The sequence below is a fragment of the Alligator mississippiensis genome, chromosome 6 (genome assembly GCF_030867095.1).
Source record: "Alligator mississippiensis isolate rAllMis1 chromosome 6, rAllMis1, whole genome shotgun sequence".
Lineage (NCBI taxonomy): Eukaryota > Metazoa > Chordata > Crocodylia > Alligatoridae > Alligator > Alligator mississippiensis.
Window position 1 is genome coordinate 48,859,617 of NC_081829.1, and position 25,419 is coordinate 48,885,035.

A 25,419-nucleotide genomic window follows, 5' to 3' on the forward strand; every position below is an offset into this window, starting at 1 on the left:
AGTTTGGGGGAGGGGGGCATTATGCACCATCACCCACATGTGAATGATCCCCTCCCACACACATGGGTGAGAAGGATAACTATTATAGCTCTAGGCTGGGGGGGGGGGGGGGGGGGGCGGAGACCAAGCCGAACATCAAGCCACTTTTTTAAAAACATTCCAAAAACTTTTATAAACCAGTTCATAACACACCTCCAAAAGCCATATGTGGCACTACACAAACAGATTAACAGTGTACCTGGGCAGGGAATGGGAGGGTTCCAATGGGAGCCCCCATTGGAAACTGGATGAAGATCAATGAGCTTGGGAATGCTGGGAAATGTAGTCCAAAAAATGGAAAAAAAGCCAGAAGACCTCACCACCACCAACATAGACAGCAATCGCCAATCAACCGGGTGGCAACAAACACCCACCCACCACCTCTTATGATATCATAGCAGTTATCATAGCAGCTATAGTAAATGAAAGAAAAAACACATATATTTGTAACATGGTGGGATGTGAAGGGAAAGGAATGGGAGGGGAGGATTCATGTTGCTTATCCTTGGGATGGGGTCTTTGGGATCACATACTGACAGAGACAGACCAGACCAAACAAGCATAGGTGGATGCAAGTGACAAGGATTTTGGGGTGACCATGACCGTGCCCAGGGAAGACTCCCAATGAGAGTCAGAACTGCCCAGTAAGAGTCCAGGGGTGGGGACTGGGGAGTCTGGGTGGTTTACATGTGCCTCCTGCTGTTTAGGAAAGACATTCTAGGGAGTAAATTGGTATTTGACTCCCCCTACTGAATTCTGCGGGGAACAACACACAGGGGTTTAACTCACTCAAAAGTGCCATGTTGTGCAAACACAAACGCTGTCATGCAAACAGAAATGCACCGCACCAAAAAAAAGCCACATTAATTTTTTGGGTGGTCTACAGTAGTGCCTATGTTGTTTACACACGCCCTAAGTTGAGCAAACTTTTGTAACATTTAACTGTGTTTTGTTCAGTAACAACTATCCTTCCCCTTGTAGACTGAGTGGAAGTTACATCTGTCCACAGCCTTAGGAGTTTATGGAGTGCAATAATGTTATTATTAAAAATCATGAGTCAGACTCCTAGAAATAATGAAACTGCCTTAATAATATTTTGGTGGCTTTTTATTTGCTGCCTTGTTTTGACCCTTTAAGATTTATGTTTTTGATTTTTTCCCTGCAACCATAGAAGCTAGTCTTATTTTTTTTAATCAAAGCTGCGATTCTCATGAAATCCCACAAGTCCATGAAAGCTGGCAACATAGCGAACACAATATGAATTGAGAATGTCTGTTTCAAGGTAAATCACTTACTGATGTGCCCTTAATGTGGAAGCACACTGGTGATCTTTTTGATGTTGTCTCCATAATGTCTGTAACATCTCAGAACTGACAACATTAATTGAAGGCCTGGTAATAATAAATATAGTGTGCTGTAGTCCAGTAAAATTAAGGCATGTATTAATTTTATTTTGCTGCAGAAACTCTGACAGTTCCTGTGTGTAATAGGTGCTTTGAACAGAGATACCTCTAGAGATGGGTTTAGTTGCTTCCTGCAGATGTGCCCTTTTCTAGTTGGCCAATCACTAAAATTGGCAGCAATTGCTGGAGTAGCAAGAAAATCCTGCTTGTTGGCTAAAAGAAGAGTGCTTCATATCATTACTTATACAGTAAAAGGATATATAAAAGGTTAAACTTGGAGAGAAAATATTTTATAATTGTGACACTGTGTTTTCTTACAGTAATTTATGGGCAAAATGTAGGAAAGGAAGAACACAAACTATAAATAATATGCCATATGTAAACTTAAAGGCTGCAGCAAATTCTTTTTACTTAAAAATTGATATTGATGTTCATTAATATAAATTACTGCATTTCAGATGACCCTGATGTCCTTGAGGCCAGATGTCACTGACTGATTTACAGCTTCTGGGCAGGGGGAAATGGGGAAGGGAATAGAGGGAGTGATCTCATTTTGTCAATGTAGTTATGGTACCAAATTACTAAAAAATAGAGGTTTGGGACCTGATTAATAACTGACATGGAAGTTACAATTGAATCAAGGTATTTTCTTATTGCTCAGCTCACATATTCAAGAAATCTGCTTTTCAAGTGGATTAATATAAAATCTAAAATTAAGAAAAGGAGCTTAAAATACAGTGTGGATTACTGAATTATTGTATCTTTCATATGCCAGTAGTTGTCTTCTTGTGGTCCAGATTCCACCACTGAATGTGCATATACAAGCTCTGTCTAAAGTCAGTAGCTGCTGAAATACATGTGCCTATGATAAAATTAGTACCTGTGTTTAAGATAGATGGGTATTTAATTAGTATTGGTCCTTCATTAATACTGGTGTTTAAGGTAGAATTCAGATCAGTTTATACAATTAAATATTTTCATTCTAAGAGCAAGTCCTGGTATTCTATTCTCACTAAATTGATCCTTTATTTGTAAGAAGTTTTGAGTGGCCAATAACAATCTTCAGTCTTTGAGTTTCCAATATTTTACTGCTATAAAGTGGTATAATAAAAGTGGTTGTAGAACTAGTGACTTCCATATAGGCCTTGCGTTCTTATGGAATTTAGTGTTTGATTTAATGCAAGTTAAGCCATAAAGGGCACGTTTTATGCACGCGTTTGTTGATCATTAAAACTGAGAATATATGCTTCTGATCATCAGATAGTCATTCCTATTCTACCGTATGAAATGCAGACATATAACAAAATACTTCTACCAATCACTTTTTACACCAACAACTGAAGCTCAGAAGATTTGTAGAACTGAAATTAAGCTTGTTTAGAGTAGATAGACAGTTGTGTAGATCCTACAGGAAGTATATGGGCTCACAAAAAAAAACTTAAATTATTTTAGGCCACATACAAACACTCAGTTCTAGCAATGGAAAATGTCCACTGTTAGAAGGGATTATGAGAGAGGGAGTAGTAGAGATGACCAGTCTGCAACTGACCCCTCTCCCCTGCTCCTTGCACCCTCCTGAACATCAGGACCCCAGTGTGAGAAGCAGGAGGAGAGCCTGCCTCCCCCACCCCCTCCAGGCTACAGGAGGAGCTGGAGCATCTGTTCCTTCATGTCTTCTATAGACTGGGGTGACCCTGGTCAATGGAAGGCAGGAAGCTTTTTCCCCAGCTCTGTTCCTTCTGGTCCTCAAGAAGAGTTAAGCCATGGAAAATTGTTCAGGTGTTGAGTCTCCTGGGAAAAGCTCTCCTGGGAATTATTTCTACTTTGTGGTAGAGTTATTTTTCTCCCAGGACAGCCATTTTTGCCCTGAGAGAAAAGGCTGGAATGTCTGCACTTGTTTGGTTTCTACTGGGAGAACAGTGATTTTGCTGGTAGAAACTGAATATCTGTACATGGCCTTAGTCTCTTCTGGTATCATGTGGTGTACAATTTAAAAATTAACAGTTATTTCATATATGGGGTGGTGGGGAAGGAGGAAGAATAATTTCTTAAATTTGGCTGTCATTCTCATATGACCAGATCCAAATGCCATTGAAAACTCAGCTATATAGACTTTAGATCAAGCCCATGCCTAAAATTTTAGAATATTTTTCAACAATTTTGGAAATTTAATTAAGTAATGCTTATTATTTACCTTTAGTAAGACTTCCTAAAGAAAATTAATGTTTTAACTACGTGGACAGGAGTGCAATCCTGTAGATAGTATGTAGGATGGAAAAATTGTTTAAAGTTTCTTTAGGATATGCAAAGCTGAAGCAAGTACAGCTTTGGGCCAAAAGATTCCATGTTCTCATTGGAAAAAAAAACAAGCAATTATAAACCGTAGTTCCTAATTTTCTGCAAGCGTATTAGTAAATCGAAACTGACCTTGACCTTAGCTTCTGCTAATTTTGTAACACTGACATTTTTCCCCTAGTAAACTGTTTCACTTTCTACTGCATAAGAAAATCCTACAGAGTTTTCCAAATACTTGAATTATAATGTAAGTAAATAGCTGGTTTTAATCTCAGTGATATGTTGAGAGTCATTCTATGCTATGATTATTAAGCTATACCAAACAGCTATGCACATAACAATGAAAATCTCACGTATGTTATTAAAAGTAAAACTATCAATGTGTGCTTGTCTTATGCTACAGAAATGTAAATAGTAAAATACAGTGTAGATAAAGTGTGCAATAATGGTAACTCAAACCAAATTAAAGTAACAGATAACATCAGGGGAGAGGAGGATACAATGGTGTGTTGGTAACTCATGCAAAGGCAATTTTATAACAGCCACTAATTCTGTAGAACTCATTTATTACAAAGTCTTACAATCCATTTTCCTGCCTTTATTTTGTTTAGAAATATTCCTTTTCTCTATTTTATTGTTTCTGCTCTGTCTTAATTTGTACAAAGGGAGTTTGTTAATTCTCACCAAAAAATATGATGCTATACACATGGAACAATGTTCCTTCCTTTTATGGTGTGGCGGCGAAGTGCCCCCACAGGCTCTCGAGGGAGAGAAAGGAGGACCCGCAGACCCCAGACCCCGAGAGCAAGCCCCCAGAGGGGCATACGTACCTGCTGAAGAGCAGCGGGAGCAGGAGCCACGCTCGCGGCTGCAGCCGCGCGAACCGCCATTACGCCGGCTGTGGCAACAACTGTTCCTGGCACGGGGAACAGCTGAGCCAATCCCAGCAGCCGTAGCGGCAGCTGCGGGAAAGTTTTAAAACGCCGGCAGAACAGGGAGAGAGAGGAAGTCAGAGAGAGAGAGCACGGGTGGGCTGCTCATGCTGCGAGCTCGGGCACGGAGAGGAGAGGACCCAGCCTGCGGGTCTCAAGCAGGCAGCTTAGCAGAGAGCTGTAAGCCTTCTACGGGAGGCAGAGCAGAAGGCAGACAGAGAGTGCAAGCCGAGGCACTCTCTCAGTCTCCTGAAGCAGCTGACGTTCAGGAGGCAGGGGAGCACTCTGCTGCTGGTAGGAGAGGGGAGACAGCGGAGGCTCCAAGAGGGAGCTGGAATCAGGGGAATCACCCTGCAGCTCCTCCTAACTTGGAGGAGTATTTCCTGTAAAAGAGGAGAAAGGAGAAATCGCTCCCAGAAGGAGGGAGAACGACCGGGAACCGGAGAACCGGTCTGAGGCTGTCATACAAGGCCTGGAAACATCTTGAACGCATCACCCAGCAGTTGGCGCGTGGATGGGGTGTAGGGGAGGCGGAGCCCTGTGGACCACCGGGTCAGATGACCGTGAGTAACACCATCTATTGGGAGGCCCCACCCAGGATAAAGATCTCCACTGTAGACCCCTCTTAAGGTATATATTTACATCCAAGTCATGGCAGGTGAGTTGAGGGGAGGGGCAACACCCCAATAGACCAGGCGGAGCGGGGCGCAGGCTCCACATATGGCTTGTCTAGTTTTGTTCAACCTCCACTAGAAAAAGACTTCAGTGAAAAATAGCTACATATGGGTAATATTTAAACATCATTCTCAATCCTTTGGTCTGCTGAGCTCCTAACTGGTACAGCTCAAGGAAGGAGGCAAAGTACTTATACCAGTTTCACCAAATTAACTTCTACTATAAGTTAAAACAGCCACTGGACTATTGTAAGATTTGAATGGTTCCCTAGGGACCATTATACTATCTGGAGATTGGCAGAGGTGGTTTATTTATTGGCAGAGATGGTTTTATTTCATAGTTTATTTCTGCTATCTCCCATTATCTTTATATCCTCACCTCATCCCCTCTTCATCCTGACACATTCTCTGTGCTTGTATGGCCAGACTAGAATTTCCCTAGACTGAAGAAATACTCATCATTCCCATTAGGGATGATCTAAAATCCCTTTATACTACCTGCACCACAGCATGGGGTAAGGATATGACTCATTATTTTTAAGATAATTGCAACACCATCCTATAAAAGTGTTTCTCAAGTTTCAAAAATGACATGAAGTAAGGAGGATACTTTGAACAACATGTCTTTGTCATAGTGTATAACACTCAGAATATTAAAAATCTCTGGGATTTAAAAAGTAGGACAAATATTTCAGTATTGGTCAGTAGAAATAGTTTGCCTGAAACATTTTCATGGACTTCAGAAAGTTTAGAACTTTTTTTTAGGAAAACTAACAATTTTTGAAACAGTATAATACTTACCCTGTCTCCTTGTCTGTTTTTCAATAGATTTTACTACAGAATTATTGGTGGTAACATGAGGTTTTGTTCAAAGGAAATCCAAAGACTTAATTGTAGTTTTTAAAGGAAAGTATTGCATCAGAAGGATTAATTTAAATACATTTGTTGGCTCTGTACTGTCACCACAGTTCATTCATTCTGATTTTTCCCTGGACTTGTTAAAAATGGAACATATAGGAAGGAACAATTCATAATGGCACTTTTAAGTCACTGTATTTTGGGTTTAAAGTATAGCACTGCTCATAAAATAGTTATTACTAAACAAAAAGCTCCATAATCTATGTAGCAATTTTAGGCACTTTTAAAAATACCTTTTTGCTGAATTTTATGAATGTTCTGACTTATAAAAGAAGCTCTTTCTCCTGTCATTCTGTTATAATTTAACAATCCAAGAGTTAAGACACAGAACAGATAAGTAAAGAATAATTATTTTCTAAAGGGAAACTGTGAGGCAAAAAGAATGTTCTAAAAACAGCTTTCCATGAAAATATCATCTATGTAACAAAAATGCATTTCATGATTAAATATGAATATTTTTCAAACTGACCTACTTTTTAAAGACTGGTTTATGCAGAAAATAGCTTATTCCAATGAAAAATACCGTTTTAGAGGAGTTGAATCCATTTGCAAGCTAAGATTCAATTCAGAAAAATACTTTATATTTTTTTTAATTAGGAAAAAATTGAAAGATGTTCATTTTGAAAATTGCCAAGATGTTAAAAATGCAGTGAAATCTAAAAGTAAAAATCATTTAGCAGTGAACAAAATTAATTCTACTAAGAAAGCACCACAAAATTCAATTTTGTTTTTAGCAGTGTTAGATTGATATTGTACCCATGGGGCGTGTCCAGATGAGCGCGCACGTGCCTCTAGCATCATCTTAAAGCCAGTCAGAGCATCTCTGTGGTTGGCCTTTGCCCCGGTGCTGAAGCTCTTCGCCTACCCATGTGGGGCAGGCAGCGTGCCAGCTGCAGGGAGCAGCCCCACCTGGTCCCATCCCTCACCTGGCCCCCAAGCCCATAGCTTCTCCCACCCAGCCCCAGCCCCCACCTGCCCCCAAGCCCCCCCATCACTGCCCCACCCAGACTCCTCCTTTTGCTGCCCCCAAGCCCCCCAATCCCTGCTCCACCTGGCCCCAGATGCCCCCTGAGACCTCCCCCCCCCCGATTGCTGCCCCACTTGGTCTCAGCATCCTGGCAATTAAAAAAAAAACAACAAACATTCACCAGCAGTAGCAGCTGCCATTGGGGTCACTGGGACCTCGTAGCAGAGCCCCCAGCAGCACAGGTCCAGGTGACAGCCACAGCGGCCCCAGCTGCAGGACACCCTGCCAACCAGAGTCCCCACAGCCCCTGCTACTGCTGGTGAGTATGAGGCTTTTGTTTTTAGTGCTGGTAGGATGGGACTGGGTGGGGCAGCCACTGGGGGGGCTGCAGGAGCTAGTGGGGGATGGTGCCAGGGGGGCAGCAATCTGGAAGGGCTGGGGGAGAAAGCGGGGGTTGGGCATGTGGGCCCTGCAGGGGGGATAACCACTGCAGGAGCCATATGACCCCTGTTGTGGGGGCTGTAATCCCTGTTGGACAGCTGTGGCCCCTGTGGGGGGTGGTTGTAACCCCTGTAGAGGACTGTAGCCCTGTGGTGGGAAGTCCATGTGCTGTGCAGGAGGGCTGCACCCTGCAGTGGGCAGGGGACCTACCCCTCCTGAGCAGGCCCCCTCCACAGTCCCTCCACAATCCACCCACACCTACCCACACACCCCACAACTCCCCACATCCCTCCACAACCACCCAAATCCCCCACCCCACTTCCCATCCCCCTTCTGCAAACCCCACATTCCCCCAGCACACACCCTGCATGCCCAGCTGCCAGACAGGATGAGACCTGCTTGCAGGAGCTGTGGCTGCAGGGGCAGTTGTCCCCACATGCTAGTTAGTGAAGGGGTCACAGGAAGCTCTAACTGCTCTATGGTAAGAAAACCAAAGGCAAACAGCAAGACATATAGGTATTTAGAATGCATCTTATTATGATGATGGAGACACTGGTAGGCTTCCAAATTGCTTTAACACTGTAGCTTTATCAATAAAACATTTCCCAACTGATCACTCTCTCTCTCTCCAGTGGTCTTTTGTTTTAATTGTGGAGGAACATGGATTTTGGGGTATTTTACAGAGTGACTTTGGGAATTTTTTATCAGGGATTTTTCAGTTTTCAAATAAGGAAAACCAGAATTCCTGCTAGGGAGGCAAGTGGCAGGACCCAGGCAGAGGAGCCTGCTCAGAACTGGCACTTTGGACCCAGATGGAGGTGACTGACCTCCTGGCCAATTGGAACCAGGAGGACATGCTTTGGCAGTTCAAAGCAGGCCGCCACACTCGGAACATCTTTTGGACAATAGCTGACTAGATGGCCGGGCAGGGAGCATACATAGCAGTAGTGCCACACAAAGGTCAAATCTGCAGCCACAGCCCACTGGCAGCTGGCCCAGAGGGGCAGATGTCTCTACTGGCTGTCCTGTACCCATCCAGGCCTGGCAGGTGTGCAGCAACCCCCCACTGCTAGACTGCTGCAGTGGGTAGAGGGTACAGGGAACTCTCAGGGCTGCTTCAGCTGTCCAGCTGGCACAAGGGGTAGTGTCCCCAGGTACCAATTATCTGGGCCCCAGGAGCTCCTAAGAGTGAGTGCCCTGAGCTACTTCACAGGGCAGCTTTTTGTATTGATGGGAACAGCACAGGTGTTGGCCCCAGGCTCTAGCTCCCCCTGGCTGCAGACCCAGGAGGAGCCAGGCATGGTTATTTTGCCCCAAGTGGCACAATTTGCCCCACACCAAAGTGCATATCCTGGCATGTGCACTGAGGCAAAAAGCCCTGGCTCAAATTTGCATCACTTCTATTTGATCTGCTGCAATTGTCAATAATGGATGCACCCATTGTCAATAATATGACAATGCAATTCTGGGCCATGTCCACACATGCAGGCATGTGTGCTTGCAGCAGCTCAAATAGTGCAAATTTGAGCCAGTGCTTTTTGCCTCAGCAGACGTGCCCGGACATGTACTTTGTTGTGGAGCAAATTGTTCCAACTGGGGCAAAATAACCATGCCTGGCTTCTCCCAGATCTGCATCCAGGGGGAACCACCTGTGCTGCCCTCAGCAGTATAAAAAACTTCCCTGGAAGCAGCTCAAGGCTACTTGCCCTCAAGGCTACTTGTCCTTTCTTCCCTGAGAAAGGAGCCTCTGGGAGGAAGTTGGTCATGTCCTTTCCTATCCCAGGCTGTTGTTGTTGCTGGTTGCTACAACCTTGGTCTCAGGAGCTTCTGGGGAGAATACACCCAGGCCCTTCTTGCCTCTGGCTACTGCTAGCTGCTGGCTTCATCTCAGAACTTTTGGGGGTAAGTTGGCCACATCCCTTCCTGCCTTGGGCTGGAGCTACTGCTGTTGCTGCCCCCCCACCACAAGGGGGTGTGGTCCTTCACTGTATGTCACTGCACTCCCTCAGGGAGGAGCCCACCGCACCCCAACTTCTACAGTCCTGTTCCGGCCTACTGCCCAGCCCACTGCCAAGCCATGGTCGAGGAACAGCCTCAGGAGGGAGCCTGTGCTCTCTGTGGGCCCCTCCCCAACCATCACTGCCAGAGCCTAAAGGTGCCTTGCTTGCCCCAGCTGCCTTGGCAGGCCACCCCCTGCCTTCACCTCCACTTTCACCTGAAGCACACCCTGAGTGGCTGAGCTGGACAACCTCTACCACCACTACTGCTGCTGCTGCTGCTGCTGCCACCCCCTCTCAGGAGAGAGGGAGATTCCTTGCTGCACCACCTGAAACCACACCTGCACTAGATCACTCCCTAATTGAGTGATTGCTCCTGCCCTTCCCCACAGCTGCCTCACTGCATCTGATCCTGCTGTTTTTCCTGCCTATTGCTCTGTTGCTGGGTGCCTGGCTGGAGGCCTGAGGGGCTTCTGGACTGATCTTCAACAATCAAAGCCCTTCCACTGCTCCAGCCATCCTTTACATCTGCCTCAGCAGCTTTCCCTGTGTATTTTTGCCCATGTGTGGTAAGTCCTGTGGTCCACTCCCCCTGCCCTGGTGTTTGTTATGTGGCTAAGTAAGCCAGCTCAAGTTTCCCCAGCCCTTGTATGTCAGTTCCATCTCTCCCACATTCTCCAAGTATAGCCTTTCCCACTTTCTTTCCTGTGGGGCTGTAGCTCAGTGAGCTTCGGCCCCCTTCCTCCCTACCCCACTTTTCCCCAACAACCCCAGCCTGCCCCATTAGATTCACCAGCCCCACTCTACATATGGGGGGGGGGGGAGGGTCATGGTTTTCCCCTGTCTGGTGTGAAACAATGGCAGGGCAAGAACCTTCTGGCGGGGAGGAAGATGCCCCCACAAAACTTCCTGCAGCCCCCACTGTGGGGACAAATCCCATCCAAGCCCCCAAAGGGATGCATGCCCCTGCGGACCTCACCCTGGAGGCTGAATCCAAACAACCTCCTCCAGGGGCAGAGAAGCCTGAGACCTCTGCTGCGGCGGCAGGTGAGACTCTGGCAAGGACCCAGCAGGGCCAGGGGGTCTCCCTTGCCCAGGCCCCTCCCAGAGGAGTTCCCAAGCCCCCTTCCCCACCATCAAGGACCAAGGGCAAGGGAAGTGGGAAGGGCTCCTCTTCAGGCTCCTCTACAGCTGGGGGTGGGAATGGCAAGGGTCCCATCCACAAGCCTAGACCACCAGCACCTGAAGGGACCAGGTGTGCCACAGCAACCAGCACACCCACGCAGCCTGTCCCTGACCCTAACCCCAGCCCCACCAGTGTAGCCCCCCAGTTATGCAAAGGCAGCTGTGGGGAGAACCACAGCTGTGTGGCCTGGACCCTCCACCACTGGCCCTTCCAGCACAGGCAGCAGGGCCCCCTTTCCAGCACTCACCCATAGGCATGGGGTGAAGTGCCAACTGCCCAAACCCTGGGGAGAATTATCTCCCCAGTGGTAGCCAACCACCACTGGGGTGCCAAGACCCCAGCATCCACCACATGTGCTCATTCTGTCATCAGGTCATGATCCAGCTGGTGGCAGAAGCATGGCTGGAGGCTGGAGGCCAAGGGCAGCCTCATAATTCCTTTTCAGGGGGCCCTAGTGAGGATTTTCTACGTGTTGTGGGACCTGCGGTGCTTCCAGTGCCCTGGTCCAGGGCTCTTGCATCATGATTGCCCCATGGGCCAGGTGGGGAGGGTATCCATAGGGTCCACTGGCAAGAGGGGTGCCCCTACCACCAGCTCCCCTCTTCACTGAGGCCCCCCTGGCATCCCAGTCACAACTACCAGCTCCTCTGTGAGCTCAGGGGACCCCACCCCCCAACCAAGTTTGGCAGAATCCCAGGAAGGGGGGCAGCACCTGGGAGATGAGATGGAGCAGGAACCCCCTGCTCTTGGCCATGCCCCCCCTGTACCTGCCCCACCACCCCAGCCCTCACCTTCTCCTAGTGGAGCCTGTCCACCTGAGGACCACCCCATGGCTGAGTGGGTGCAGGTCCCCTACAGGCACAAAGCTAAGAAAAAGGCCTGGGTGCAGCTAGAGCCCTTTGCCCACCCCCCCACCCCTCAGACCATTACATACAGAGAAGGCACAGTTCAGCTTCTTGGGGCCTCCCCAGTTGTGCCTGACACCTCACCCATGGGAAATATTAAAAGGGTTGTACCAGTAGAGGAGGCTTTGGGGATGCTGGACACTCCCAAACAGGGGCCCATGCAGGAAGCCCCTCACTCTACTGTCCAAAGCTTGCTCCCTGAAACCACAGGCACTGATGCTGAAGCCAACCCAGAAGAAGGTCTGGCAGCAGAGCCCTCCCCCTCTGATAATCTGGGGAAGACATAGGCCCTCGGACTGTCCCCAGTGAGCCCTGAGGAGGGAGATCCCCTTTCCCAGGACCCTGAGGCAGACACCAAAGCCACCCTGGTGCCTGATGGGACTCTTCCCTCCCCCTCCCAGAAAATTCTCACTTCCACCCTGCCCCGTGGTCCTGCACCAGATGCGGTCTGGTTTGGGCCCCCTGATCAACAAGCTGATCTTGTCAGGAACCCTGCACAGACCTGCCAGGACTCCAGCTCTACCCAACCCCCATCCTTACCCTGACCTCTGTCCCAAGGGGCTGCAGACCTCTCCCAATCCAAACCAGAGTCTGGGGTCTTAGTGGACCGGGGGTTCAGACAGTACCTACACCAGGCATTGAGATGCGTGAGACCCTTGCTGAAACATCTACTCCATCCCCGCCCCCCCCCCCCCCGCCACCAGCCATGAGGTCATTTAAGATTGTAACCCTCAATGTCCACGATTGCAGGAAGGGTTTCTGGTGATGCTGGGTGCTCTCCTTCCTTCAGGAGGGGGGTTACCCTGTGGTATTCTTGCAGGAGACCCTGATGACTCCAGCTGACAGATCTAATTGGCAGCTGGAGTGGGGAGGCAAGGACTTTTTTAGTCACCTCTCGGCCACCTCTTGAGAGGCGGCCACCCTCTTGTCCCCAAGCCTGCAGCTGGAGGTTCTCTAGGACATTGAGGTGGTGCCAGGACACCTGCTGCACCTGTGGGTCCAAGTGCAGGGGCTGGTCCTGAATCTTCTGAACGTGTACACCCCTGCGAGGGACCCGGAGTAGGCAGATTTTTTTCTGCCAGGTGGCCACTTACATTGGCACCCTCAACCCTCGTGAGTGCCTGGTCCTTGGCGGGGACTTTAATGTCACCCTAAACACGCAAGACCAGTTGGACAGGGAATGGAACCAGGCTGCTGTGGACATCCTCGGGGAGATCCTGACAGACTACTCCCTGGTGGACATGCCTTTCAACATATTGACCCCCCGCCTTCATCTATGTGAGGGTGGGGAGAAGCAGGCATGCCACTCCCGGTTGAACCAGGTTTATATCTTTTTGCCACACTTTGCCTGAGCCCACTCCTCTGGCATCCAGCCATCCCCTTTTAGTGATCACCACCTTGTCTGGGCCCAGGCTACACTAGGGCCTGGGCATCTGGGGTGAGCCTACCGGCATGTCAAGGCCAGTCTGCTGGAGGATGTGGGCTTCAGGGAGGCCTTCCAGGAGTTCTGTCTGGCCTGGTGGGAGCAACAGGCAGCTTTCCTCTTAGCTCAGAGATGGTGGGACATGGGGTAGGTGCACATCTGGCTTTTTTGCCACAGCTACACTTGGGGGCACACCTGGGAAAGGGAGGCAGTCTGGGAGCATCTCAAGCTGGAAGTGCTAGAGCTGAAAGGTGCCTGCCCACAGACCCAACCAGCCCATCCCTCTGTGGAGAGTGTTGAGAGAGGTGGCAAAAGCTTCATGCTCTGGAGGAATTGATCAATTGGCAGGCAGAAAGGCAGACAGATCAGTTGGGAAATGTTTTCTTGATATATTGACAATTTTGAAGCAATTTGGAAGCGTACCAGTGGCTCTATCATCATAATAAAATACATTCTAAAATATCTATGTGCTTTGGTTTTGGTTTTATTATCATAGAAAAATCAGAGCTCCCCCTTACCCCTTCACTAACCAGGATGTGGGGAAAGCTGCACCTGCAGCCACAGCTCCCACCAGCAGGTCCCATCCTGTCTGGCAGCTGGGTATGCAGGGTGTGAGATGTGGGAGGGATATGGGGTTTGCAGGAGGGGGGTGGGAAAGGGGGTGGGGGTGGGGTTCATGGGTGAGCATGGGGTGTGGGTATAGGAGGGATGTGGAGTTTGTGAAGGGGTGAGGGGATGTGCGTTGTTATGGGGGGCTATGAGGGTGTGGGATTTGTGGCAGGGCTTGAGGGGGGTCCACTACATGCCTGCCCCCTGCCTACCCCCTGTGACATGCAGCCCCCAGCACTGGCAGCAGCAGCAGCCAGCCGGGCCATCTGGGCCATGGCTTGCTGCAGAGCTGTGCACAGCCCTGCAGCAGCACAGCACAGCCTGACCCAGGGTCTGTACATGGTGAATTGACCTGGCATGGCACACCCTGCTAGCACATGGCTTTGAACAGGACTGGGATGGCTCCTGCCACCATGCACAGCATCTCTCCACATGTCACGCTGAGCAGGGCCAGTTTGGGTCCTGTTTCCATGTGTCCCATGCACCATCCCCATGTGCTAGCCACCTCTATTGAGGCAGGACCTGACTCAGCCCAATGCCCAGCCCCTTTGCAAGGTGCCAGGTCCCTGGGTGACAGCAAGAGTAGCCCAGTTCTGCCTGAAACCACATGGCTGCAGGCCTGGCTGGACCAGTCCCATGCTATGTGGCACAGGTGGTACTGGGTCTGAGGTGGCCAGGGCTGCACTGCATTGTGGGGGGCTCTGCCAGCAGTGGGTCCTGAGTGCCCCATGGCTGCTGCTGCAGGTGGGGAGGGCTGTATGCCTTGCGAGGGGCAGGCAGGGGACCTGCTTCCCCAGCCATCCCCCACACACACCCACAGTCCCACATCACACACAATCCCTCCACGTCCCTACTTACCTAGGATGGCACCTGGGTCCAGATCACTGCTGCAGCCTAGCCCTGCTCCTATTTGCCCCATTATGCTGGGACAGCAGGGGAAGGAGGCAGGCATAGAGATGCTCTGGCTGGGTGCCAGAGCATCTTTTTGGAGGACCCAGCCTCCATTTGCTTCAGGGCAGAGCATGCCCTGTATCACTTTTTCTTCTGGGGTTTTTTTTTATACCAGGATTTCCCAGTATCAAATTTAGAGTCTGTGCTGCAAATATAAAGTGCAGGGAACATTTTTAGTTTCCAGCATGCCTCTTGTGGCATCTTAAACTGCTTTGAGATGCTGCAACAAGCGTGTGCACACTTGTTTGGACACACCCATGCAATATGTGGCACCGCAAATATGTCTGCAGTGCCATATACCACACAGTCCGGTGTTCTCTGCATTGCAAGGGTGCACTGTTCACGTGTGTGGTGCTCCACTTTTTTTTTCTGCGGGTTTTTTTTTACTCCTGGATATCCAGGGGTCAAAAAAATAAAAAGATAAAAACTGGGAAAAATAAACAGAGCAGTACATGCACAGGCAGCACACAGCTGAAAAGTAGAGCCAGGCTGCCTGGAGCCATGCTGCAGCTGCTGGCCAGGCTCCATAGGCAGAATTACCACAGCTGCAGCCCTGGAAGGCCCCCAGGACCCCAAGTAAGGCTGATGGGGCCAGCACTGTGCTGACCCCAGCCTCCCCTACCACCCCCGAGGTACCTTGTCACTTGCCGAAGTGTGCCTAGCATGGGTGTTCCCCAGGGATAGGTAGCTATGTGCTGCTTCTACTTGTCCCTGGGGAACCAAATGTCCATGCTCATCTGGACATACCCATGGTGTCCTGGAAATATGCTAGGGGAAAGGGATTTTTGTGTTTGGTAACTTTACTGAACCTGAAGAAGAATGCTTTCCAACTACCCCAACCCTGTGATTCGTGCAATAAAACACACCAGCCACAAATAACCTTGCTTCTTGGAATTTTGTTTTTGATTTTTCTGTTAGCCAGCAAACTCAAAATGAATAACTGCTTTTCACTTTTGTAACTATTAGGCTGCTGGAAGATGTTAATTTATATGCATGATTGGGGTCTGATTAATTTTATCCTGGATCCCAAAAATCATGTCCTGCCATGTCAGATGTCCAGTTCTGGGGACCTGGGATTGCACACACTGGTACCTTTAAAGCCATGCTATGAAGCCCAGCATCAGGGACCAGTGACACGGGCTGCACAGTATGGCTGGAAATGTGCTGGCACCTTCAAAAATCTTGCTGTGCAACCCACATGTGGGGCTATGTGATGATATGATAAAGGGTTGAACATGTAGCATATTACAATTTTGCAGAGGAGTCTTTCTGATTGTTAAATATCCATATTTCTATTTTTATTTAAAAGTCCTGGAAATCTTCCTAATGTCCTTCAGGTTTGGGGTTTTTAAGTCTTGTTTTAATACCAGCTACATTTTGGGTCATATTTGAGCAAACAATATATATTAAATTTGGTGAAAAATGGAGCATAATTTCCAGAATACTTTTAGAAATACAAGATTAGGAAAGTATTTGTAATTTAACAAAACCATACAGCACTGTAGTACTGGGAAACCTGGAAAACCAACACCTGTTTCCAAGTAAACTGTCCAGTTCCATTTTAAAGAGGGCTCTGGAAAATACATGCCAGGGTTTAAGGGTAATCTGTAATAGAGGTTGTTAAGTTTTCCAGTGTGAAGCACCTGGATAGCAAGAAAAGGTGCTATTTTTGCTGTGAACCAAACATTTTATTTCCTTTCAAAAGTCAGTAGCAGAGCTATGAACAATAATTAAACCCTATGTTACAAATGTGTTGGGGTTTTTTTTGTCCCGACAGAATGTGATTGAACTTGTCAAATCTGCAGATACCTCTTCCCCTGCTCCACTAGAAGAAGGTCTTTCTTACAATATATATTCATCATTTATAGCAATGCCTCCAGCTGCAGAACTAGAAACAGAGGTAAAGTTTTTTTTAATAGCTGTTTCATTATGAGCCACCTACATCTAACTTTTTCACATTAAAGCACCAACTAAATCACCAATTTCATTCCTTATTTGTGCAATCAAGATACTGGATGCATTCATATTTACATTGAATGAAGTTACTGTTATTGTATTAATTAGACAGCAAGGGAGGGTATATGGAGTAATTTAGTTGGTATTCCTAAGCATCTCCCTCTAAGCAATCGCATTACCTTTGTATTGTGCTCTCTGTGTCTTTGCCAATGAAAAGAAAATTCTGAAGTTCACTTCCAAAGCAGCACTTTTAAAATGCCAGCTCAGTATTTGGCTGTTGTGTTATGGGGCTGGCATAATTTTGATGCTGTACCTAACAGTAGAATGTTTAAGTTGACTCAATTTGTATGGCATTTATTGTTAGGAAATTGATCAAGAGTATTATCCAGAAGAACCCCAACCAGAGGAGGAATCCCTAAAAGTAGATCCATTGACTGGTTTCACCACTGAAGATGTTAAATCTGTACTGGGTCAGATCACAAATGAAATTATTGGCAGCCTGCAGGTACTAGTACTACAAATATATTCAGTAATTCTAACTTTGGCTAATTGGCTAACCCCTACTTCAATGACTGTAAACTATACTTACACCATATGGGCAAAAGAACCCATTCATATGCTGTAGGAATGTGATTTATCAGCTATAAGTAGCTTGCAGATTAGTCACCCCATGAGATAAGATCCAAAAAATAGATTAAGTGGCATAACAACATATGTTTCCACAATTACTATGGATTTTGGAAAGCATGAGCTAAATCCTGCTCTCATTGATACAAATGATAAAATTCCCTTAAATGCACTGTGAGAACACATGCAGTGTTGTACATGTACAGTAAACATTTTCAAACGTGACACTTTGCAATGTATATCAAGTATTTACGGCACAGACAGAAATGACAGTTTTTGCCTGATGTGGCCTCTGAAAGCACTCTAGTCTATTACCATGACCAAGCAGAAGTGCATGGTTCCAAAGCGCTTTAAAAGGGCCCAATCCCACAATTGCATGAGGGTTCAGATGAAGACATTTCAAAACATAGCATCTTCAGTAACTTGTCTGCACTGCCTACTACTGGTTTTTTAGGGGGACCAATCAGGGGGGAAAAGGGAGAGGGGGGAGTTTGGTCTGGGGGTTTTTCAGCCCACACTGGAGGGTGAGGTGGGTTGATCCACCCACCCCACACTCCAGTGTGGACTGGAGAACCCATAGAATGAGCTCTGCTCCCTTTTCCCCCTCCCATTCTGAAAACATCCCAGGCTGGGAGGAAGGAAGGGCCATTGCTAGGGGAAACCAGCTGCAGGTTTGAAGCCAGCAGCTAGATTCTCCTCACCCCTGGAACCAATAGTGAACTTCTGTTTGGTCTGAGGGATTGTTATAACTCAACACATTCCCTGCAAAGTGTTCTGAATTACAGCAGGGAGCTGCACTTGTGTATGCACCCTTAGGGTACGTTCAGACATGTGTGGAAGTTTGGTTCCCTGGGGACAAGTAGCAGTGGCACACCTTACGCCACCACTACTTGTCCCCGGGGAAAGCCTGTGCCATGCAAACTTTGGTGCACACCAGGTTGCCCTGGGTGGGGTAGGGGAGGCTGAGGCCAGCACTGGACTGGCCCCAGCAGCCTGTCCTGGGGGCCTCCCAGGGCTGCAGCCATGGCAATTCTGCTGCATGGAGCCTGCCCAGCACCCGCAGCACAGCTCAAGGCAGCCTGGCTCTGCTTTTCAGCAGCGCACAGTGGCCGAGCATGCATTGCACCCATTTTTTTCCTGTGATTTTTTTTTTTTTTGATCCCTGAATGGTCCCAGCTCCACCCTGGAGGGTCATAGCCCCCATCCCCCACAGAACCCCAGCCCCCCTGCCCAGGGCCCATAACTAACTTTTAAAAGCAGCAGTGGGGGGACCATGCGCTGAGCCCAGCCTGGCCATGCCGGTCCTGGGGCTGTTCTTGCCGCCCAGCCGGGCTGGTCTTGTGGCAGCAGGACCTGGCACAGCACACGGGGACTGTGTGCCAGGCTCAACCAGGTCCTGGGCCCCCTCTGTAGCCCAGCCGGGCTGGGCCCATGGTGACAGGACCCAGTGTGGCATGCAGGGAACATTTGCCAGACCCAGCTGGGTCCTGGGGCCCCTCTGCAGCCTGGCCAGGCTGGGCCCAGATCCCTGTGGCTCGCTAGTCTGGCTTTGCACCAGAGTGGGTCGCATGGCTCTGGGAGGCATGCACAGGAGCCACACCTCCCAGAGCCCTGTGACCCTCTCTGGTGCAAAGCCAGACTAGTGAGCCACATGGGACTGGATCAGGTCCTCACCCACCCCCACCCCCCACAGGCACAGGGGGCAGAGGCAGGAGCTGGCCCTGGGGCCTGGCCCATACTGACAGGACCTGGTGCAGCACATGGTTCCCTCATGCCGCACTGTCCTGCCACCCGGCCAAGCCCTTCCTATAGCAGCAGGACTGGGCCCAGTGTGTGGGGACCGCATGGAGCTGAGCCAGGTCCTACTGGCCCTGGGGCTGCTCATGCAGTGGCATGAGCAGTTCCAAGGCCGGCAGGACCCGGCTCGGCTCCACACGGTCCCCACGCACCAAGCTGGGCCAGGGAGCATGAGCCACCTGCAGCTGGCAGGACACAGCTCGGCTCCACACAGTCCTGTGGGCCAGGCTGGGCCAGGCATCACGAGCATGCTGGGTGGTGAGGATGCTGTCAAAATCTCCCCAGCAGTTCAAGGCTAGCTGTACCTTGCTGGAGGACCGGCGGGTGTAGTCACGGTCAAGAAATGCATGTAGCTCACCCCTGGGGACCACTGGGACTGAGAGGTCTGCAGGCTCCATGGAGCCTGCTGGTTCTCGGGTGTCCTCCTGGTCCTGGGGCTCAACGGGCTCCTTAGGCACCATCTGAACACCCCAGTCCGCTACAACCCTGGACTCTGGTTGGGATTGGGAGAGCTCTGTAACCCCTTGGGACTGGGGAGGGGCTCCTTCACAAGATGGTAGAGTAGAGCTGGAGTTCTGGGGGGCTTTGTGCAGGGTCCTCAACAAGATCACCTTGATGCTCAGGGGACCCAACCCCGACCCACTCTGGTGAGGGACCATAGGGCAGGCTGGAGGTGAGGAATTTCTGGTAAGTGGAGGGAAGAGACCCATTAGGCAGCCTGGGTGGCTTTGGTGTCTGCCTCAGGGTCCTGGGAAAGGGGACCTCCCTCCCCAGGGCTCACTGGGGAAAGCCCCAGGGCCCCTGTCTCCCCCAGATCAGAGGGGAAGGGCTCTGCTGCCAGACCTTCTTCTGAGTCAGCCTCAACACCCATGGTCTCAGTGGGTAGGCCCTGACTAGTGGTGTGAGGGGCTTTCTGCATGGGCTCCTGTTTGGGAGTGTCCAGCAGCCCTGAAGCCTCCTTTACTGGGATAACCCATTTAATCTTCCATGGGGGTGGAGTGTTGGGCACATCTGGGGAGGCCCCCAGAAGCTGAACTGTTCCTTCTCCCCATGTGATGGTTGGGGGGGAGCGGTCCTCTACATCAGAGGGCTCCAGCTGCACTCAGGCCTTTCTCTTGGCTTTGCACCTGGAGGGGACCTGCACCCACTTAGCCATAGGGCAGTCCTCAGGTGGACAGGCTCCAGTAGAAGGTAAGGGTTGGGGCAGTGGGGCAGTTACAGTGGTGGCATGGCCAGGGAGTGGGGGGGCCCTCTCCCTCTCCTTCCCCAGCCGCTGCTCCCCTCCACAGAACTCTACTATATTTGGTTGGGGGGCTGGGTCCCCCGAGCTCACAGGGGGGCTGGTAGTTGTGGCTGGGATACCAGGGGGGCCCAAGTGGGGAGGGGCACTGGTGGTAGGGGCACCCCTTTTGTCAGTGGGACCTGCAGACACCCTGTTTGCCTGACCCATGCAACAGCCACAGGGCATGGCACCGGAAGCACCACAGGTCTCCCAGCATATAGAAAATCCTCACTAGGACCCCTTGAAAAGTAATTATGAGCCTGCCCTCAGCCTCCAGCCATGCTCCCACTGCCAACTGGATCATGACCTGACGACAGCATGCATGCACATGGCTGAGGCTGGGGTATTGGCACCCCAGTGAGAGGGCCACAACCAGAGAGATAACTCTCCTTAGGGTTTGGAGATGAGGGAGCAGGGCCCAATTGGGGATATAAAGTGGGACAGAGCTGAGGACCACTCTGGTCAGCAGCTCTTCTAGGGGCTCGAGGGGGGTGTACTCACCCTCCAACATGAGCCCCCTCTCCACCACCTTTTATGCGGCAGCCTCCAAGGCAAGGAAAATGACCCCCTTGCCATGAAAGTGGGAGGCCGCCACAATCTTGGGGAGCCCCACTACCAGAGCCAGGGCCTGCACCCAGGTCTCAAAATGCAGGGTCTCCCACCTGGGCAGTTGGCACTTTACCCCGTGCCTATGGGTGAGTGCCAGGAAGGGGGCCCTGCTGCCCAAGCTGGAAGAGTCAATAGCAGAGGGTCCAGGTCCCACAGCTGCCTGTGCCTAGCTGTGGTTACCCCCCTGCAGGGCCGCATTGATGGGGCCAGTGCTAGAGTCAGGGACAAGGTGAGTGGAAGTGCCAGTTGGTGTGGTGCACCTGGTCTCTTCAGGTGCTGGTGGTCTAGACATGGGGGTGGGGCCCTTGGGTTCTCTGCCAGAAGGGGCCTGACCAGGGGAGAGCCCCTGGCCCTGCTGGCTCCCCACAATAGAGGTCTCAGGCTTCTCTACCCATGGAGGAGGTTGTGTGGACTCTGCCTCTGGGGTGGGGGCTGCAAGGGCATGAATCTCCTTGGGGGCTTGGCTGGGATCTGCCCCCATAGTGGGGGCTGCAGGAAGTTCTGTGGAGGAATCTTCCCCCCCGCTCAAGGGTCCTTCCCTGCCATTGCTTCATATCTGGGAGGGGAAACCAAAAAAGGAACCCAAATGTACAGTGGGGCTAGTGAGTTTAATAGGGGCAGCCTAAGGTCGTGAGGGAAATATGGGGGAAGGCGAAGGGAGCTGAAGCTCACTGAGCTACATCCTTGCAGGAAAAAAGCTGGGAGGGCTATGCTTGGGGAATGTGGGGAAGGGGGAACACATACACACACAAGGGCTGGGGAGACTCAAGCTGGCTTACTCAGTCACACAAAAAACACCACAGCAGGAGGAGTGGACCACAGGTAAAACATACAGGGAAGGCTGCTGAGACAGATGTATAAGATGGCTGGAGTGGTGGAGGGGCTTTGTTTGTTGAAAATCAGTTCAGGAGCCCCTCAGGCCTCCAGTCAAGCATTCAGCAGCAGAGCAATAGGCAGGAAAAATAAAGCAGGATCAGATGCGGTGAAGCAGCTGTCGGGGAGGGCAGGAGCAATCAGTCAATTAAGGAGTAATCCAGTGCAGGTTTGGTGTTGAGTGGTGCAAGGTGGTGCAGCAGGGTATCTCCCTCTCTCCTGAGAGGTGGCAGCAGTAATGATAGGAGCCATTCAGTTCAGGCACTCGGTGTTCTTCTGGAGAGAGTGGAGGTGAAGGTGGGAGTTGGCCTACCAAGGCAGCTGGGGCAGGCAAAACACCTTTAGGCTCAAGCAGTGATGGTGGGGGAGAGGCCAACAGGCAGTACAGGCTCCCTCCCCAAGCTGTCCCCCAACCTCAGCTTGGCAGCAGGCTGAGCAGCAGGCCAGAAGCAGGGGTGCAGAAGCTGGGGTGCGGTGCAGTGCTTTGGGCTGCTCCCCAAGGGGGAGCAGCAACATGCAGCAAAGGATCACCCCCCATGGGCGGGGGCAGCAACAGTAGCAGCAGCAGCCCAAGGCAGGAAGGGGTGTGGCCAACTTACTCCCAAAAGCTCAGAGACCAAACCAGTAGCTAGCAGTAGTCAGAGGCAGGAAAGGGCCTGACCATCTTCTCCCCAGAAGCTCCTGAGACCAAGCTTGCAGCAACCAATAATAGCAACAGCAGCAGCAGCCTGGGACAGGAAGGAGTGTGGCCAACTTCCTTACAGAGGCTTCTCCTTTAGAAGCTCCTGAGAACAAGTTGTCTTGAGCTGCTTGCTAGGGCAGCTTTTTATACTGATAGAGCCAGCACAGGGCAGGTTGTTATACTGCTGGGGCCAGCACAGGTGCTGGCCCCAGGCTTTAGCTCCCCCTGGCTGCAGATCTGGGAGGAGCCAGGCAGGGTAATTTTGCCCCAAGTGGCACACTTTGTTCCACAACAAAGTGCATGTCCAGGCACATGCACTGAGGCAAAAAGCCCTGGCTCAAATTTGCACTGCTTCTATTTGAGGTGCTGCAAGCGCACATGCCTGCATGTGTGGACACGCCCCAGAATTGCATTTTCATATTATTACTGATGAAGAGTTTATTAAAATGTGTTACAACCCTTGGACCTTACATTATAAATCTTACATTAAAATTTGAACACTGAAAAATTGCAGCATTCTGGAGTCCCTATGTATAATATATATTCAGAATTATGTCTGTAGTTAAGAAAGACAACTAGCATCTCATAAATTTGTGTTTTACTGTTTATTTCCAATAATATTTTATAAATGCCAATAGTAACTTAGTAAAATGTATTACACTAGAAACCAAATCTCTGCAGCAAAAAAACACAGTGGCAATAACCAAACCCCAGATCAATTTTTTTTTCTGATTTTGTGTTTATTGGTAAAGTCTGTCGTAGAGTACAGACAAATTAGCCTATCTCCCAACACAAGGTTATAAGAAAAATGGCTGTCCCAATATCACTTCCTGTTCATGGCAGATATACCATAGATTGGAAGTGTGCATAGTAATATGATAATGTGTTATCACATAAATACAGCCTGGAACACCATAATGTCTGCAAAACAGGAAGGTGTATGTAGGATAATGTCTGTCTTAATGCAGTACAGTATTTCAAAACCACAAAGACAATGTGCAGCACAAGATAGCTCCATTGTAACCACTTTTTTTCTGATTTTCTTCACAGACTGAGATAAATGAAAAGCTGCAAATGCAGGAAGATGCTTACACTGAGAGAATAGACAAATTAACAAAGACCTAAATAGCTAGATGAGAAGGGTGGCACTGAGTTTTACAGAATCCACAAAACAGAAGACAACAACTGCATTAATTTAATTATGTTGAACATAGATAGCTATTGACTTAAAGTGTATTTAAGAGGTGTTAATCCAAATGATTAGTTCATACTTAGTAAAACAAAAGACAGGGAATTGGAGTATGGACGTAGTTTGAAAAGTGGAGTTTGACTCTTAACTAGCAATGACAATAAATGTTCACATTTTTCAGTAAAACTAGTGTTTTGTCTTCCTCCTACTGCAAAATGGTATTTAAAGTATGTCACCTCACTTAATCTGTTATATTTTCATCAAATTTTTCAAAATAGAAATATGAAAAGAGAGAGAACATTATATGAAGACCTCACACACATCATAAGGACAAAATGTTATTAATGAGTAATGACACGCTCAAATTACAATGCTGCTCTTAAATTCAGATTGTTTCCTAAACTTGTGAAAATGTAATATTTTAATATTTCTTCATATGCATCACATTGCAATTACATCCATACAGGATTGGATTCTACTATTCCTACTTCTCTGACTCATTTTAGTGGGAGTTTTCCCTAAACACAAGAAATCCTTCCATTCAAGCTGCATTTGATACTTCTGTGTACATTAGCACTGGTCTGTATTTTGTTGGGTATTGTATACATGTTATTCAGTCCAAAATGAGACTTAGCAAATAAATGGCAACAGGAGGCCGGGTTAATAATGCATTATGTTTTGGAATTGTGAAACACTTTCATTTTCATATTACAGAGCCCTGAGCATTTGAAAGCATTTGGATAAATATGAGGTATACTTCTAAACACAAACCTTAGGTGAAATGTTCAATGGGTTATTGAAAATAGAACATTTTATTCAGTAAAACTGTTTACTGCATATTTGTTTCTCATAACATATTGAGCAAAACTTTAATTTTCTTTAATTCTCATTTTTCTGGTAAAAATACACATTAATTGAAAACTTGTCTAAAACTGGTTATAAAGAAAAATGGTTAGGAAGGTTACCTAAAGAATGTTGTTGCCATTGTTTCACTTTAATACATATGAACTTGCTTTGTACAGAACAGAGAACACAACCAGAAGGTGGCATTATTCATCAACTAGAATTTCCAAAATAAACATCCAATCAAAACAACTAGGTGGGAGTTGGTGGATAGTATACTGGAGAACATATTCCAAATTGGTTCTTTATGACCTTTTAAAGTAACTATTCATAATTTTGTGGACAGAATTTTTTTTTATGTATTACTCATCTACCTAATCCAATTCTTTACCAATATATCAGTCAAGAAAAGGTGAACTCTATGACAACTGATTACAGCTGATTATGTTTATGCTTCTGATTTTTATCACCCTTGGCTTCTCTTCCTTCTTTATCTACAGAACTAGTCAGTGAATGCATGAGGCCTTGCATCCAGCTCTAAAAGCAAACACAAAAACACAAAAAATAACTCATAAGGATTTTTGTATGAAAATTATTTTAAAATCTTCTTGAAATATCCTCATATTCCAATAAGTAAATTACTTTTTCATACAAAATCTTAAAATTAAAAATGTCAGTGTTTTTGAGATTCTGGCTTGAAAGCAGGTCTTATAAATTAAACTTACCTCTTAATTAGGAAAGGGTATCTTTTATTGTGAAGTGTTATGCTAGTATGCAAAGTTGGTAGCTAGTAGAGCTGTGTGAAATGTGATAGCAATGTA

The 25,419-nt window shown here is 48.4% G+C and overlaps 1 protein-coding gene across 6 annotated transcripts in view; it reads left to right on the top strand.

Moving 5' to 3' along the window:
* Positions 1-23,941, top strand: part of CABCOCO1 (ciliary associated calcium binding coiled-coil 1) — a 127,229-nt gene extending 103,288 nt beyond the window's left edge. For 4 of the 6 annotated variants that reach the window (XM_059729858.1, XM_019496702.2, XM_014610130.3 and 1 more), the window contains 3 exons: positions 16,518-16,640; positions 17,061-17,201; positions 23,617-23,941. In XM_059729858.1, the coding sequence (XP_059585841.1) occupies positions 16,518-16,640; positions 17,061-17,201; positions 23,617-23,691 (339 nt within the window). In that variant the 3' untranslated portion in view covers positions 23,692-23,941. Of the gene's footprint in view, positions 1-16,517; positions 16,641-17,060; positions 17,202-23,616 lie in introns of those variants that run through there. The other 2 variants (XR_009463037.1, XM_059729859.1) reach the window with 2 other exon arrangements.
* Positions 23,942-25,419: the final 1,478 nt, after the last annotated feature.